At 53.4% G+C, this 15,594-nt stretch overlaps 1 protein-coding gene across 2 annotated transcripts in view; it reads right to left on the minus strand.

Annotated features, from left to right (window-relative positions):
* NADSYN1 (NAD synthetase 1) overlaps positions 1–14,976 on the minus strand; it is a 39,942-nt gene extending 24,966 nt beyond the window's left edge. The window contains exons 1-8 of one of the 2 annotated variants that reach the window (XM_064287607.1): positions 14,800–14,976; positions 12,536–12,596; positions 8,611–8,727; positions 7,157–7,210; positions 5,354–5,443; positions 3,315–3,366; positions 1,068–1,156; positions 799–916 (exon numbers count right to left, since the gene is read on the minus strand). In XM_064287607.1, coding sequence (XP_064143677.1) covers positions 799–916; positions 1,068–1,156; positions 3,315–3,366; positions 5,354–5,443; positions 7,157–7,210; positions 8,611–8,727; positions 12,536–12,596; positions 14,800–14,884 — 666 coding nt within the window. In that variant the 5' untranslated portion in view covers positions 14,885–14,976. Of the gene's footprint in view, positions 1–798; positions 917–1,067; positions 1,157–3,314; positions 3,367–5,353; positions 5,444–7,156; positions 7,211–8,610; positions 8,850–12,535; positions 12,597–14,799 lie in introns of both variants that reach the window. The other variant, XM_064287608.1, reaches the window with a different exon arrangement.
* Positions 14,977–15,594: the final 618 nt, after the last annotated feature.

The following is a 15,594-nucleotide window of genomic DNA, read 5'->3' on the forward strand; positions in this document are numbered from 1 at the left end:
AGTGGCTTTAAAGAACAGAAATGTATGTTCTCACAGCTCAGGGGCTAGAAGTCCGAATGCAGGGCGCCAGCCTAGGGGAGGCTCTCTCTGTCACTCTGGGGAAGGTCCTCGTCTCTTTTCTGCTTCTGTTCCTCCGTGTCTTGGTGTTCTCCAGGTAGTGTGCACCCTCCCCTGTTTGTGCTCACCCGCTTCTGTGCCGAATCCGCTCCTATTATATCTCAGAAGTAATGGGTTTAAGATACACCCTGTGCCGATACGGCGTCATCAGCATAACTTAGAAAAGTCTATTCCCAAATGGGATCGTGTCCACACCTACTACTAACCCAACCTACTGCCATTCAAGTCCATTCCGACTCATAGCGACCCTATAGGACAGAGTAGAACTGCCCCATAGAGTTTCCAAGGAGCACCTGGCGGATTCGAACTGCCGACCTCTTGGTTAGCAGCTGTAGCACTCAACCACTATGTCACCAGGGTTTCCTGTCCACACCTACAGGGGGTTAGGATTCCAACACGTTTTGAAGTACACCTTCCAATCCCTAACAGCAGCCACAAGCACCAGCCCAGAATCCCTACCATGGATGACTCTGGTGCAGGCACTGGGGGCAGGGGCTGCGTGGGACAGACACAGCGCCTACCCTGTGGTGCCCACGCCCCCACCCCCCACCTACCTTGGTGGTGGCCATGGACACCAGGCCCACCCTGTGGTGCACACGCCCCCACCCCCCACCTACCTTGGTGGTGGCCATGGACACCAGGCCCACCCTGTGGTGCACACGCCCCCACCCCCCCACCTACCTTGGTGGTGGCCATGGACACCAGGTCCACCCTGGCGTGGGCTTTGCGTAGCACGTGGTGGCTGCCTGAGGCGTTGGTGAAGATCTCTACACCATCCAGGCCCATGTCCACGTGGGGGCTGTGAGCAGGGGTGAGGGAGAGGAGGGACCACTGTGCTTCCCCAGCCCGCCCACCCAGCCCCTCACCAAGGCCACGCCCTGCCATTTCCAAATCCCACCGCCCACAGCGCCGGGTAAGGACGGGGTGGCCAGAGCGAGGACAGGGCTGACCTGTGGGGTGTCCACAGCTCCTCGCAGATCTCGCTCCCGATGCAGGTGTCCCGGGTGGCCAGCACAGCGTCCCCAAAGGGGACAGTCTCCTGCAGCGGGAGGGAGGGTACATCTCACATGTGAGCACACGAGGCCCCTCGGCTCAGCGTCTCAGGCACTGGCCCCAAAGCGGACCCCTCCCCAGCCCACTCCACACCCCGCCACGCGAGCCTCAGCAACGTCTCTCCCCGGGGTGGGTCGAGCGGACCCTGGACGATGGACGTTCTCCCAGCAGATGAGACCGGCAGCACCAGATGCCGGCCGAGCAGCCCACTCCACCTCCATGGTTCATTCATTCACTCATTCACTCATTCACTGAGCCAAAGTTTACCACGCACTGCGGTGGTCCCTGGAGGCTGAGCAGTAAACAGTGAAAACCAAGGCCCTGCACTCGGGGGGTTTCTGAAAACTCAGCCACTGAAAACCGTGTGGAGCGCGGTTCTGCCCTGACACACGCGGGGTTGCCACGAGTCAGGGTCAACTCAGTGGCGACTGACCACAGCGTAACTACAGGAGGAGTCCCTGGCTGGTGCAAAGGGTTAATGTGCGTGGCTCCCGACCAAAAGGCTGGAGGTTCGAGTCCACCCAGAGGTGCCTCAGAAGAAAGGCCTGCTGCTCCAGTCCTGAGAACCCAGTCCCTGAAAACCCCGTGGGGTCCAGTTCTACCGTGACACACACAGGGCCACCACGCGCTGGGGACGACTTCACGGCAACCACACAGGGTGTAGGAGGAGGGCGGGGATTCAGCTGGGTGATCAGGGAGACCTCTCGGCAGGCAACATCAAAGCAGAGGTCCCGATTAAACGGGAGAAGGGTAAAGGGGAGTTTTTATCCTAACTGCCCCCGACGTCCCCGGCCCAGCATGTGGACATGTCGTGCACGGTCACTGCGCTTGACTCTGGGTTCCCCAGCACTTGGAAGAGACAGGTGCTTTCGGGGTTGTGTTCGGAAGAGCCGGATCTCAGCAGGCAGAGGTGTCTGTAAGAATTCCACGTGCAGAAGGAGAGAAAGCCTATATCCTGGGCAGCCAAGGCCTGGAATGTTCTAGACGCCGACAATGCCGCCTACCCAGGACAGCCACCTCTGAGGCTAAGTGTCTCCTGCATCCACACAGCAATCTCTGCTCACCTGCTACCACAGGACCCACCTGCTCCCCAGCCCACACAGACCCCCGCCTCCCTGCCCCACCTCACCGCACACCCACCAGTCACAGTCAACAGCAGCAAAGATGGGTTCACCAGAAATTATGACACTCCTGTCTCACTCCAGACAATCCTTAAATATAGGCAATGTAAGCCCCAGGCAGGGACGGCCATTTCCTGCCACGTGGGAGACAAGCCGTGGAGAAAGGCGGCCTGAGCAGGAGGAGGAAGGAGGGAGCCATCCACGGGAGACGCAGCAGTGAAGTAAGACAGAGAAGGAGCCCACCAGACCCAGCTACACGGTTTAGAAATTTCCCTCCTTCGCTTGATTTTCACATAGGCTAGCTACCGTGGTGGAGAAAAAACCTGAAGTTGTCAATGATTTCAGTCGACTTGGATCAACAGCCAATGTCCATGGAGACAGCAGTCAAGAAATCAAAGGAGATATTACACTGGGCAACTCCGCCGCCAAAGATCTCTAGAGCTTTAAAAAGCAAAGATGTCACTTTGAGGACTAAGGTGCGTCTGACCCAAGCCACAGTCTCTTCCTTCGCCTCATAGGTATGCGAAAGCTGGACAAAGAGAAAGAGTGAAGAACTGATTCGTTCGAACTGTGGTACTGGCTCTTACTGCCAGAAAAACGAACAAATCTGTTTCAGAAAAAATACAACTGGAATGCTCCTTAGAAGCAAGGATGGTGAGACTTTGGCTCGCTTACTTTGGACGTTATCACAGCAAAGAGGAACCACTAGAAAAGGACATCATGTTTGGTAAAGTAGAGGGTCAGCAAAAACAAGGGCAACGCCCCCGAGACAGCCTGACACCACAGCTGCGACAACGGACCCAGACGTAACAACGATCACGAAGGCGGTGCAGGACTGGGCAACATCTCGTTCTCCCGTACATGAGGTCGCCATGGGTCGGCACCAACCTGACAGCCAACTAACAACAGCAGCTACCGTGGTTTCTGTTACTTTGATTCAAAAGTGACCCTGCCCCACACGGTCCACCGTTAGCTGGAAATCGTGACGTTTGGCTGGAAGATGAGTATAAACCCAGGACTCACCTGGTTTGTCAGGTCCTGTATCATCCGAGGAAGAAAGTACTCTTCCACTTGCCTGGAAAGGAAACCAGCCCAGGTCTGAGCAAAGAGCAGGGAAGGACATCTGAACAGTCATCAAGGCGGGAGCCCCGAGCTGAGGACTCAGCAGGGGAACTCTGAAGTGTTCACACAATGCCAGAAACTACCATTTCAAGATAAAAAGCCTGAAGACAAATTTGACGAAACTCCTGTGCGATCAACATGTGACGTCACGGCGTTCGGTGTTCTCTCGTGGTCTGTCTCAGGTTCCCCGCTCTGAGACACAAAGCCTTTCTGGGAGATGTGTCACGAGTGGGTTATGTGAAAACAGGTCACACGTGCCCATGGGGAAATCCAAGTGGCATTCCTGACGGAAGTTGTTGTTGCTGTCATCGTCAGGTGCCGAGTGCCGGCTCCGACTCAGGGCAACCTTACGTGGAAGGGAGCACAACCTTTGCCCGACTTCTACCATCTTCCTGATCACTGGAGTGTTTCAGTCCATTGTTGTGGCTCCTGTGCCAATCCATCTCACGGAGGGGTTCTCTCATTTTTGCAGACCCTCTGCTTTACCAACCATGATGTCCTTTTCTAGCAATTGGTCTTTCCTGATGACGCGCCCAAAGTAAGTGAGCCAAAGTCTTGCCAAAATACATACAAATATATATGGCGTTGTATGGAGTCGTTTCTGTTCTAACTTGGGGGGGGGTGCTCCTGGAATCCAGTGGGTAAAAGCCAGGGATGCTGCTAAACATCCTACAATGCGCAGGACGGTCCCCCATAACAAGAAATTATCCAGCCCCAAATACCCCGAGTGCTGAGGTGGAGAAACACCGCTGTTTAGGGTCATTCAAGATACACGTGATACTCCACTTAAAATGACCCTTATCACTGGCTGACGACTGGGGAGCTGGTTTTGTTGTGGTGGTAGAAGACATGATAAAACCTTCACCATTTCAACACTTCTTACATGCACAGTTCAGTGGCGTTAATTACTTCCGTCGCGCTATGCAACCATCACCACTACCCGTTTCCAGCTTTTTCCATCACCTTAAACACAAGTTCTGTGCCCCCTGAGCAATGACCCTCCTCTCCCCTCCCTCCTGCCCCTGCTGACCACTAATGACCTTGGTCTCTATGTGTCTGTCTGTTCTAAGTGGGATGACACAGTATCTGTCCTTCTGTGGCTGACTTAGTTCACTCAGCATCGTGCGCTCAGGGTTCATCCATGTCGCAGCGTGTCAGCACCTGGTTCCTCTTTACGGCTGAGTAACACTCCATTGTGTGGACGTACCACGTTTTGTCTATCCATCATCTGTTGAAGGACATGGGTTGCTTCTGCCCATTTCAATGTTTTCTTTTTTAACTTCCCATACTTCCCTCCCCCCAGCCCCTGGTAACTACTAACACGCTTTGGTCTCTACATACTTGCCTATTCTGGGATCGTACGGTCTTTGTCTTTTGTGACTGACTGACTCCACTCAGCATCATACTTTCGAAGGCCTGACTGAGAGCTATAGTACATGATTTGTGATAAGCCTGGTATAATTTAATCAACAGCATAAAAACATCAGAACGCTCATTAGAAAGGAGAATGGTAACTTCGTCTCACACACTTTGGACATGTTGTCACGAGGGACCAGTCTCTGGAGAAGGACTTTGTGCTTGGCAAAGTAGAGGGTCAGGGGAAAAGAGGAAGACCCTCAATGAGATGGACTGACACAGTGGCTGCAACATTGGGCTCAAGCCTAACAATGACTGTGAGGATGGTGCAGGACCAGGCAGGGCTTCGTTCAGTTGTGCACTGGGTCACTGTGAGTTGGAGCTGACCTGACGTCACCTAACAATGACAACAAGCATAAAAACATCTATATCTAGGTGACAGGTGCCTCAGGGGGCAGGCACCTTGCCCTGTGTTCTTGAGCGTCTCCCCTGGATCTGAAACCTTGCTGCACCCAGGGAAGATGCTGAACCAACATCCAAGGAGTGACCAGGAACCACCCTCCAGCACACAGAGCCCGACTCACCGACTCCTGGACCAGGGGCTGAACCAGCGCAGCTCCCGGTAGTTGCCTTCATTCGCCAAGGCCATCTTGGGCCGGATGAGCAGGACCCTCCTGCAGGCGGGGACAAGGTGGCTCAGCATGTGCTCACAGGGCAAACACGTCGTTAACAAGGAGCAAGCGGGCAGGCCAGGGGGCCACTGCCTGCAAGGCCATGTGGCAGATGCAATGCCAGCTCAAAAGTGGGCCTCCAAGCAAATTGCTGTCCCTCCCTGGCTGTTACGGATTCTGCCCCCCAAAATGTGTGTCATAAATCCTAACCCCTGTACCTGTGGATGTAATCACATTTGGGGATAGGGTTCTCTTTGTTATGTTAATGAAGCCATAGCAGTGTAGGGTGTGTCTTAAGCCAATCACTTTCGAGATATAAAAGGAGGTTAGGCACAGAAGAAGACAGTGCAGATGGGAGAAAACAGAGGCCATGTGAAGATGGCCAAGCAACAAGGAAGAGAAGCTGAAAGAGACAAGAACCCGCCCCCAGGGTGGACAGAGAGAGCCTGCCCTAGAGACGGCACTCTGAATTCAGACTTCTAGCCTCCTGAACTACAAGAAAATCAAAGTTCCTGTTCCTTAAAGCCCCCCACTTGTGGAGTTTCTGTTAGGGTAGCAGTGGGAGACTGGGACACGGGGTTTCAGCTTCCCGTCTACAGCGCAGCATCCTCCCTGCACTCCCCAGGGCTCCATTCCCTCTGACAGCCGAGAATAACAGCGCCGGGGGTGGGCCCGCTGCTAATGCCCTCCCTCACCTAGATGGAGTTCCAGGCAACAAGGACACGTGTCCCCAAGCCCACCCCCTCTGGGTCTCTAATAGGTGAAGATGTTTATGTAAGAGAGACAGGGACACCCAGGGAGTAGGGCCCCCAGGCACCTTTTAGCTCAGTAAAGAAGTCGCTCCTGAGGTTCACCCTTCAGCCTAAGATTAGACAGGACCATGAGACTAAAGGGGCAGGCCAGCCCAGGGGCAAGGACTAGAGGCAGGGGGGACAGGAAAGCTGGTAATAGGGAACCACAGTCAAGAAGGGGAGAGTGTTGACATGTTATGGTGTTGTTAATAAATGTCATAAAACAATACAGGTACTAAAAGTTTAAAAAAAAAAAAAAAAGAGAGAGAGAGACGGGGATGAAGAGAAGCCACGCCACCTGAATCGCCTGTCTGACGCATCGGCTGTCACTGTTGTGATGTACCATCATCATCGATGTACCATCGATCGAGCGGCCCCACGTGACAGAGCAGATCTGCCCCATAGGGTTTTCTATGCTGTAATCTTTATGGACAGGAGCCCTGGTGACACAGTGGTTAAGTGCTCGACTGTTAACCCAAAGGTTGCAGGTTCAAACCCACCAGCCCCTCTGTCTGCAGGACAAAGATGTGACAACCCACTTCCGTAAAGATGACAGCCTAGGAAACCCTATGGGGCAGTTCCACTCTGTCCTACAGGATTGCTATGAATCAGAATCAACTCTACGGCAATGGATTTAATCTTTACAGTAGTGGATCATCAGGTCTTTCTCCCACGGAGCCAGCCACTGGGTGGGTTCAAACCACCAACATTTTGACTAGCAGTCCAGTGTTTAACCATCACACCACCAGGGCTCGGCTCTCACTGCAAGCTGGTATCCCCAGAAAAAGGCACTGACACGTGGTCTCCAGAGACCACTGTCAGCGGGGGCAGCACAAGTCCCCACAGCCCACCAGCCCAGACCAGAAGGAGTCCAGCAGGGGGAGACATGCCCACCGCTCCCCCAACCCCCCACAGGGTGGCCTACCTATTGAGAAAGATCACCCTGCAGTTGTAGCGGACATTCCTGTGCATCACGGGCCTGCAGAAGAAAGGAAAATGGATGGTGGTCAGCCGGGGGCGTGAGAACGCACAGCAAGGAGAAACCAATCCTGCGGCTCCGGAAACCATACACTCTGCTTTTATAGGAAGCATCCCCAGATCCTTTAAGAAAAACTACAAGGCTCCTATGTAGCTTTCCCAAATCAAATGTGGGATAAGCAAACTGTGGGCATCGGCACCATGGAGTATCATTTAGTCATAAAAACAAACAAGCCTGCAAGACACGAAAAGACCTGGGAGAAACTTAAATGCACATTGCTAAGCGAAAGAAGCCAGTCTGAAAAAGCTGCCTACTGTATGATTCCAAGTACCCGACGTTCTGGAAAAGGCAAACCTACAGAGACAGTGTCAGCGGCTGCCAGGGCCTCAGGGGCAGAGGGATGTACTGGGGAGCCCTGGGCACTGTGAGGGCTGTGACACTATCCTGCGGGTTGCGGTCACGGTGGACGCTGACATTAGGCATTGGTCCACGCTTACACAGCACAAAGAGGGGACCCTAATGGGAACTGCGGACTCTAGTTCACAACAGGGTATCAGTATCAGTTCATCTATTGTAACAAATGCAAGAAGTCAGGGGAACTCTCTGTACTTTTTGTAAACCTAAGACTGCTCTAAAAAATAAACTGTTATTTTTAAAAAGCAACAAATAAAAGGTAAAAGAAAAAAACCTACATGCTAGGTAAATGCTAAGGAAGACAAAGTAAAAATGGCAGTATTCATGTCAGATACAACAGGACGTAAGGAGACACAAAGAGAAACAATGTAAACCCATCCCTAGGGAAGGGCTGTGCAAAGGTGGAGCAGACATGTTCTGGAATGCTCCCAGGGTGTTGATACGGGCCTGTGGCGTGTGACCAGCTCCAAACTTACCGTCCAGTGCAGAAAAGTGCACTACCTGATGGGTGAACACTGCTCCTATTTGTGCAAAGTGTTGCACAGGGGCCCTCCAAGGAACATGCCCAGCCTGCTTCCAGGAGCTGCTTCTGGGTGGGGAAGTTAGGAGACTGGGGGGCTGAGGGGAGCGGAAACCAAACCTGCATTTCCACATAGGGCCTCTGTAACCAGTGCAGTCAGTCAAGTTGACCCCGACACGTGTGTCAGAGCAGAACTGTGCTGCACAGGGTTTTCAACAGCTGATTTTTCAGAAGTAGACCACACGGCCTTTCTTCCGAGGTGCCTCTGGGTGGACTTGAACCTCCAACCTTTTGGTTGGCAGAGGAGCCCCTTCACTGTTTGTGCCACCCAGAGACGTGGCCTTCGTAGCTTTGGAAATTTGCAAATTTCACAGCACGGACTTCAGGGCGGCGCTGCATGAAGTAAGTCCTGGGGCCCTTGTCATAGACTTCCCCTTGTTCTGAAGCCCCTCACATCGGCACTCACATGCCCACGTCACAGATGATATCCTGAGTGACTGGAGATTCCAAAAGGGCTGCCAGGACCTGAAGCGAATGTAACAGCGTGTCTGACTCGTAATAGTGATCCCAGCAGCCGTAGCCACTGCAGGGACAGAGAACCACAGGTGAGCCACAGCCCGAGGAACCCATCCGCAGGTGGCAGGAATTCTAGGGGTGGGGCCAGCCTCCCTGGCAAGTCCACTGTGTAGCCGAGTTAGGATCCTGCTACAGAAAAAAGGCACAGTTTACAGGAAATAAATGCACACATGCCCATCCCTTCCTCTTAAGTTACTACGAGAAATTTTCTGTCATGTCAACAAGTGCTGCCCTTTGATTTTTTATTATTTTTAATCTTTAATGTGGCCAAAATCACACTGATCTACAAGAAGACCCAACAGAAACAAAACTGGAGTCACAGGAGACTGCCCTTCAGACACGGAATGAACATTCAAACTACAACCCACACGGCCTCCCCTGAGTTTCTTGCCATGCAGGCTTGGAATGGGTCGAACAGTGGCCCCAAAAAAGATGTAGCCATGTCCTAGCTCCCCAAACCTCTGAATAAATGATCTCGCTTAGAAAAAGGGTCTCTGAAGATTAAGCAAGTGAAGGGGTCAGGGGACGTCATTCTGGATTAGTGGGGTAGGCCCCAATTTCAATCACAAGAATCCTTCTGAGAGACAGCAGGAGACACACAGAGAAGAGCGGCAACAGACTGCAGGATGCAGCCACAAGCCAAGGAAAGCTTGGGACCACCAAGAGCTGGAAGAGGCAAGGAAGGGTCCTCCCCCTAGGTCTTCGGAGGAAGCGTGGCCCTGAAGACACCTTGATTTTGTACCTCTGGCCTCCAGAACTGTGAGAGGATAAACCTCTGTGGTTTTAAGCCCTCAGTTTGTGGTACACTGTTACGGCAGCCCAGGAAGTCCGCACAACGCTCAATGATGTCGTAAAACGTGAGAACTGGGCTGAGGGCCAGGTCTTAGTATGGGGGGTTGGAAAACAAAATACAGAGTATTTAGAACTTTCAGATCTTCGAAAGGTTTGCCTTTCTACCGTACAGCAGTCTGGTGGGCATATTTCCAATGTGGAGCCAGCTTTGCACACACAGACGAAACCCCAATCCTGGTGTTGGCTGCTTTCAATGCCAGGGAAAGCATTCCTCTTGGCCCTTGGCTCTGGTTAAGGGGGAAAACTTTGGTTTTCACAGACGGAAACAACACTGAAGAGAGGGCTCCATGAGGGGTCAAGGCCCGGGCTGTCCATCCTGCCCCGGGGGCTGTCACTCCCGTGGGACACCAATTAACGCTGCAATCCCAGGCATCCTGTTGCCCAACGCCCAGCTGCCAGCACTCCCCACCTTGTCTTTCAGCAAGTGAAGGAGCGATTTGTAACATGGGCTGTTTGATCAACAGTCCTGGGGACCCCTGTGAGTACCAGCCTGCCATACACAAAGTCCCCATACAAAACTGACTCAAAGGCAAGTTGAAAGATGTGTCAGTCACTGACTTATCCATGAACAAACTGTTGAAATGGTGTATGGCTGTGTATATTTTCCCCCAAAAGAGAAGGGTGAAGAAGATTATAGGCAATTCCATTGTTAAACCACCTCAGAGCCACTAAGATTCCTTATCGATGTGACAAAACTATAAAAAAAAAAAAAAAAATAGATACGCGGTTTTGTGACAAAATTCACAGACTTAAAAATTAACAGCAGAGTTAATCACTGTATTTTTCAGTGGAGTCAAACCAAAACCTGACTCTGCCACCAAGTCCATCCCAACTCCTAGCGATCCCTCGTGGCGGAGCAGAATTGCCCCACAGGGTTGCCTCGGCTGTTATCTTTATGGGAGCAGATTGCCAGGTCTTTTCTCCCAAGGAACAGCTGGTGGATTTGAACTGCCGACCTTTCAGTTAGCAGCTAAGCACTTAACCACTGCACCACCAGGGCTCCTTTCAATGGAGTATAATAAAGAAAAAACTTAAAAAAAAACCTGACTCCAAGGATCACTCAGCAGCTCCGGTGAGGATGTATAGATGAGTGAGGTGGCCCGCCTAGGGGGGTACTGGCTCTCAGCGCTCCTTCCAGGTGCCCCTGACCAGCAGATACAAAGAGAGGCCACGCTCAGGGAGCGACTCGGCTCCTGTCCAGGCCTCTGTCTCCTCTTTGTAGGCCGTGGCGAGTGTTAAATGAGATCCTGCGCCACACACTGCAAACAGTCTAGAGCCCAGCTCAGTGGGGGTCTTATCCCTCCTGATACACCTACACCAGCCTGGGGCCTTTAGTTTAAAATCTTCCATTTGTAAGATGGCAGGTCCAGACTCGGGGCTGTGGACCACACTGTTATAAAGTGAAAGAATAGGACAGAGAAAGACAGCAGCTAACCAGTCGCCGCAGAGTCGATTCCCACTTGTACCAACCCCATGTGTGTCAGAGTAGAACTGGGCTCCACAGGGCTTTCGATGGCTGGGTATTCAGAAGTAGATCGTCAGGACCTTCTTCCAAGGTGCCTAGGGGTGGACTTGAACCACGAACCTTACAGTTAGCAACCGAGCGCACTCACTGTTTGCATCACCCCGAGATTCCACAGATACATACAAAAAAAAAAAAATCTTTTTTTTTTTTGTATAGACTAAACTAAATACATAGACAACGACAACAACAAAAGTTGCCCTCAAGGTGACTCTGACTCGTGGGGATCCCATGTGTGCCTCAGTAGAACTGTGCCCCGAAGGGTTTTCCACGGCTGATTTTTTGGAAGTAGATCGCCAGGCCTTTCTTCCAAGGGGCCTCTGGGTGTTCTTGAGCCTCTCTAATCTTTAGGTTAGCAGCCAAGCATGCTAACCATTTGTGCCACCTGGGGACCAGAGAAATACAGCAGGATCTGATAGGGTAGCAAACATGCCAGGAGGCCTGGGCTGCCGTTCTAAACCCTTCAGGGACAAGAGAAAGGACGTGAGGCTCGAGCTGAGAGCTCAAGGGTGGACACCACTTAGAAGCTATGCAATCCTGGCCAACTCAGGATTCCTGGCACTGAGGGAGGTAACTTCTCAAAGAACAAATGAAATGAGTGTGTTAAGCTTCCTGGATATTATGGAGGAAACAGGTGTATCTGAAGCGTCTAGGGAGAGAAATCAACCTGAAGAGGGAAATGGACCTGGAAGGGCAAAGAGAAAGATGCCTCGAGAATGAATACAAAAAGCCTGAGAGCAGACAGGTTCTGCCTCAACTAAGGCCAGAAACAAGAACCAGCCAAAACAGGGAACAGGACCAAGGACAGACTTCTGGGCCCACAGCTGATGGTGACAGCAAAGACAAACAGAAAACTCGCAAAGTGAAGAAGGCAGCTGACACCCAAAGTAAGAAAGGAACTGTAGCTTGTAAAAGACTTATGATGTGCCAACCAACTGCTTTATTTATTTTTTAACTAAAAGACAAGAAAAGAACCAAGGAATCAGCTTCCCCAACGAGTGCAAAGTGGCAAATTGGACGTGATCCCTTCTGCTTCTTTATGGGAAGGTTCTGAAGACTTTTTTATGGCTAACATGAGTGTGGTAAGCTAGAAGGATAAAGGCAGAATAGATGCAGCCCAGCTCTGGAGTCGGCCCCGACCTGGTGAAATGTGGCTCCCCGAATTCCCGGATGTCGGAATCAAGGACTCCGCAGCCCTCCTGAACCTCCTCTTGCTCACGTGTTCCTGAGGGTTGTTGCTGCTGTTATTAGCTATGACCCAGGTGACCCCATCCACAACCAGGCTCACGCACAGGTTGCCGATGGCCTCTTCCGCGGATCTGGCATACCCCAGCTCTCAACCTGGCCCAGGGCCCTTCCAGCAGACACAGCCGCTGCCACCTCCCCACCCCCGGGCTGCACACCCAGCTCATCCCAGGGTATCTGTGAGGTCAGCTCTCACCATATTTCCAGTTCTGGTCCAAGCCTGTACCTTGCTCCTTTGTTTTTGGCAATTTCAATACCTACATGCACAGAGGAAGAAAGAGGGGCAATTTCAGCACCTACAACATATCCAAAGGTAATCTAACACCCTGTTGTGGTTTGTTGTCGTTAGTGCTACTGACTCCAACTCACAGTGACCCCGTGTGTGCAGAGTAGAACTGCTCCATAGAGTCTTCAAGGCTGTGACCTTTTGGGAGATTTCCAGGCCTTTCTTCCGAAGCACCTCTGGGTGGATTTGAACTTTTTTTTTTTTATTCTGTTTAGGTGAAAGTTTACAGCACAAATTAGTTTCTCATTTAAAAATTTATACACGAGTTGTTTTGTGACATTGGTCGCGATCCCCACAAGGTGTGAGCACTCCCCCCTCTCTACCCCAGGATCCCTGTGGCCATTCGCCTGTTTTCCTGCCCCTTCCTGCCTTCTCACCTTTGCTTTTGGGCAGGTGCTGGCCATTTGATCTCATATATTTGGTTGAACTAAGAAGGACGTTCCTCCCATGTGTTGTTGTGTGTTTTATAGGCCTGTCTAATCTTTGGCTGAAAGGTGGACTTCGGGAGTGGCTTCAGTTCTGAGTTAGCCAGGCACCTGGGGGCCACAGTCTCGGGGTTTCCTCCAGTCTCTGTCAGACCAGTAAGTCTGGTCTTTTTCTGTGAATTCGAATTATGTTGTACACTTTTTTCTGCTCTGTCCGGGACTCTCTATTGTGAACCCTGTCAGAGTGGTCAGTGGTGGTGGCTGGGCACCATCTAGTTCTGGGCTCAGGCTGGTGGAGGTTGTGGTTTACGTGGTCCATTAGTCCTTTGGACTAATATTTTCCTTGTGTCTTTGGTTTTCTTCATTCTTCTTTGCTCCAAACATGATGGGATCAATAAATGTATTGTTTTCAAACTCACAGCTTTTAAGGCCCCAGATGCTGCTCACCAAAGTAGGGTACAGAACATTTGTTTATGGACCATGTTATGCCAATTGACCTAAATATCCCCCGAGACCATGGTCCCCAGCACTAAGCCCCAGTAACTCAGTTCCTCCACCAACCTTTCAGTTAATAATCGAGCACTTAACCATTTGCAACACCCAGGGACTCCTGCTGCAGCAGTCACAATTTTAAAAAATGATAATAATGAATGAAATTTAAAAAGCCCCGTGAGCTCCCTGACCCCGTGCAGCCAGCCCTCCTCCTGGCAGCCTGGCAGCAAAGGACAGCACCTCCCAGACCAGCTCACACCTGACCAAAATGAGAAACGGGGTCAGGTCTCCGGGCTGACCCTTAGCACCAAAGGAGGAGGAGGAAGGGGAGAAGAGGACACACCCTGGTGGTTTATTAACATGTAGACACTGAACACCTGCAGCAGAATGAGTGCAGAACTCGAAGGTGTTGATTGGGGGTCCCAAGGCTTCCAGCCCAGCAGTGGGACCCCTGCAGGCACTACCGCTTGGTGGATGTGGGCAGCAGCTTCTCTAAGGTGGAGGGCCAAGCTGCCTCAAAATCAGTTCTGGCCACCTGAGCTCGCCTCCCTTCACCCCAACCAGACTTGCTCTGCCTCTGATGAAATGAAAGCAGGTTGATTAAAAAAAAAAAAAAAAAAAAGTTCAAGGGAAATGGCTGACAAGACGTTATTGCTCAAATTCTGTTTTACCCGCTCTTGGCCAGCCCTCTGGGAGTAAGCAGCTCTGTACGAGACAACCAGGGTGGCTCACATCTGCAGGTGTGCCAGGGCAGGCTGGCTGAGATACAAGCGTGCAACCTTTCACTCACAAAGTGCAACTGTCACCCCACAAAGCCCACAGAGTTTTTAGGCTCGCAGGCTCACCCCCTTAGTCTGCCTTCCCTGTTTGGGCGGATCTCGCCCAGTGCCCACCCACCAGAAAGGTCCTCGCAGGCCACAGGCTGCCCACTGCAGGTCTCTTCTGCAAACACCCCGGCCAGCAGTTGGCCGCCCCTCCGCTAACACACCCCCGAGTATGGGCAGCTCAGCCCCAGCTGTGCCACCTGGGCTGCACGGATGCTGGAGGACAGGTGCGTGCCCCGCCCCCCAGCTGGCTTCCCTCCCCCACGCTCCTCTCTCTCAAGCCTCACAAACCACGTGTCCCACCACAGGCCTGGCCATTATCCACTCTTATCTGGGGTTGCCCCAGGTGCCTCCGGGGCAAGGAGCTGGGGGGTCGCGGGGAGCGGGGCCGCACACTGGACGTCCGCCCCGCCAGCGCAGCCTCCAGACTCACTCTTTAAAATCCTTTGCAAATTGCCCTCGAAGTCCAGGGCCCACTGGTTGAGCGCACACGTGGCCACGGTCACCTTCCGGCCCATTCTGGCCTCCGTGGCTCGGGAAGGCAGCCCGCGGGCCAACCTGCCGGTCTCTCGGTCCTCCGAGCCTGGGGGCCAGTTCCCCTGAGCCCCGCGTCCGGCCCCGCCCCCTCCCGGCCCCGCCCCTCCGGGCTGACCGGCGGAGCTCCGCCTCCGGCCCCGCCCCCTCCTCGCCCCGCCCTTCCGGGCAGGCCCGCGGAGCTCCGCCTCTGGCCCTGCCCCTCCTGGCCCCGCCCCTTCGGGCAGACACTCTGAGCTCCGCGTCCGGCCCCGCCCCTCCCGGCCCCGCCCCTCCGGGCAGGCCCGCGGAGCTCCGCCTCTGGCCCTGCCCCTCCTGGCCCCGCCCCTTCGGGCAGACACCCTGAACTCCGCGTCCGGCCCCGCCCCCTCCCGGCCCCGCCCCTCCGGGGAGACACCCTGAGCTCCGCGTCCGGCCCCGCCCCTCCCGGCCCCGCCCCTCCGGGCAGGCCCGCGGAGCTCCGCCTCTGGCCCTGCCCCTCCTGGCCCCGCCCCTTCGGGCAGACACCCTGAACTCCGCGTCCGGCCCCGCCCCCTCCCGGCCCCGCCCCTCCGGGCAGACACCCTGAACTCCGCGTCCGGCCCCGCCCCCTCCTCGCCTCGCCCCTTCCGGTAGTCCCACGAACTGTGACATCCGGCCCCGCCCCCTCCACGCTCCCTCCGCGCCCCGCCCCTTCCGGTAGTCCTACGAACTG

Source organism: Loxodonta africana, chromosome 7 (assembly GCF_030014295.1).
Source record: "Loxodonta africana isolate mLoxAfr1 chromosome 7, mLoxAfr1.hap2, whole genome shotgun sequence".
NCBI classification, from domain to species: domain Eukaryota; kingdom Metazoa; phylum Chordata; class Mammalia; order Proboscidea; family Elephantidae; genus Loxodonta; species Loxodonta africana.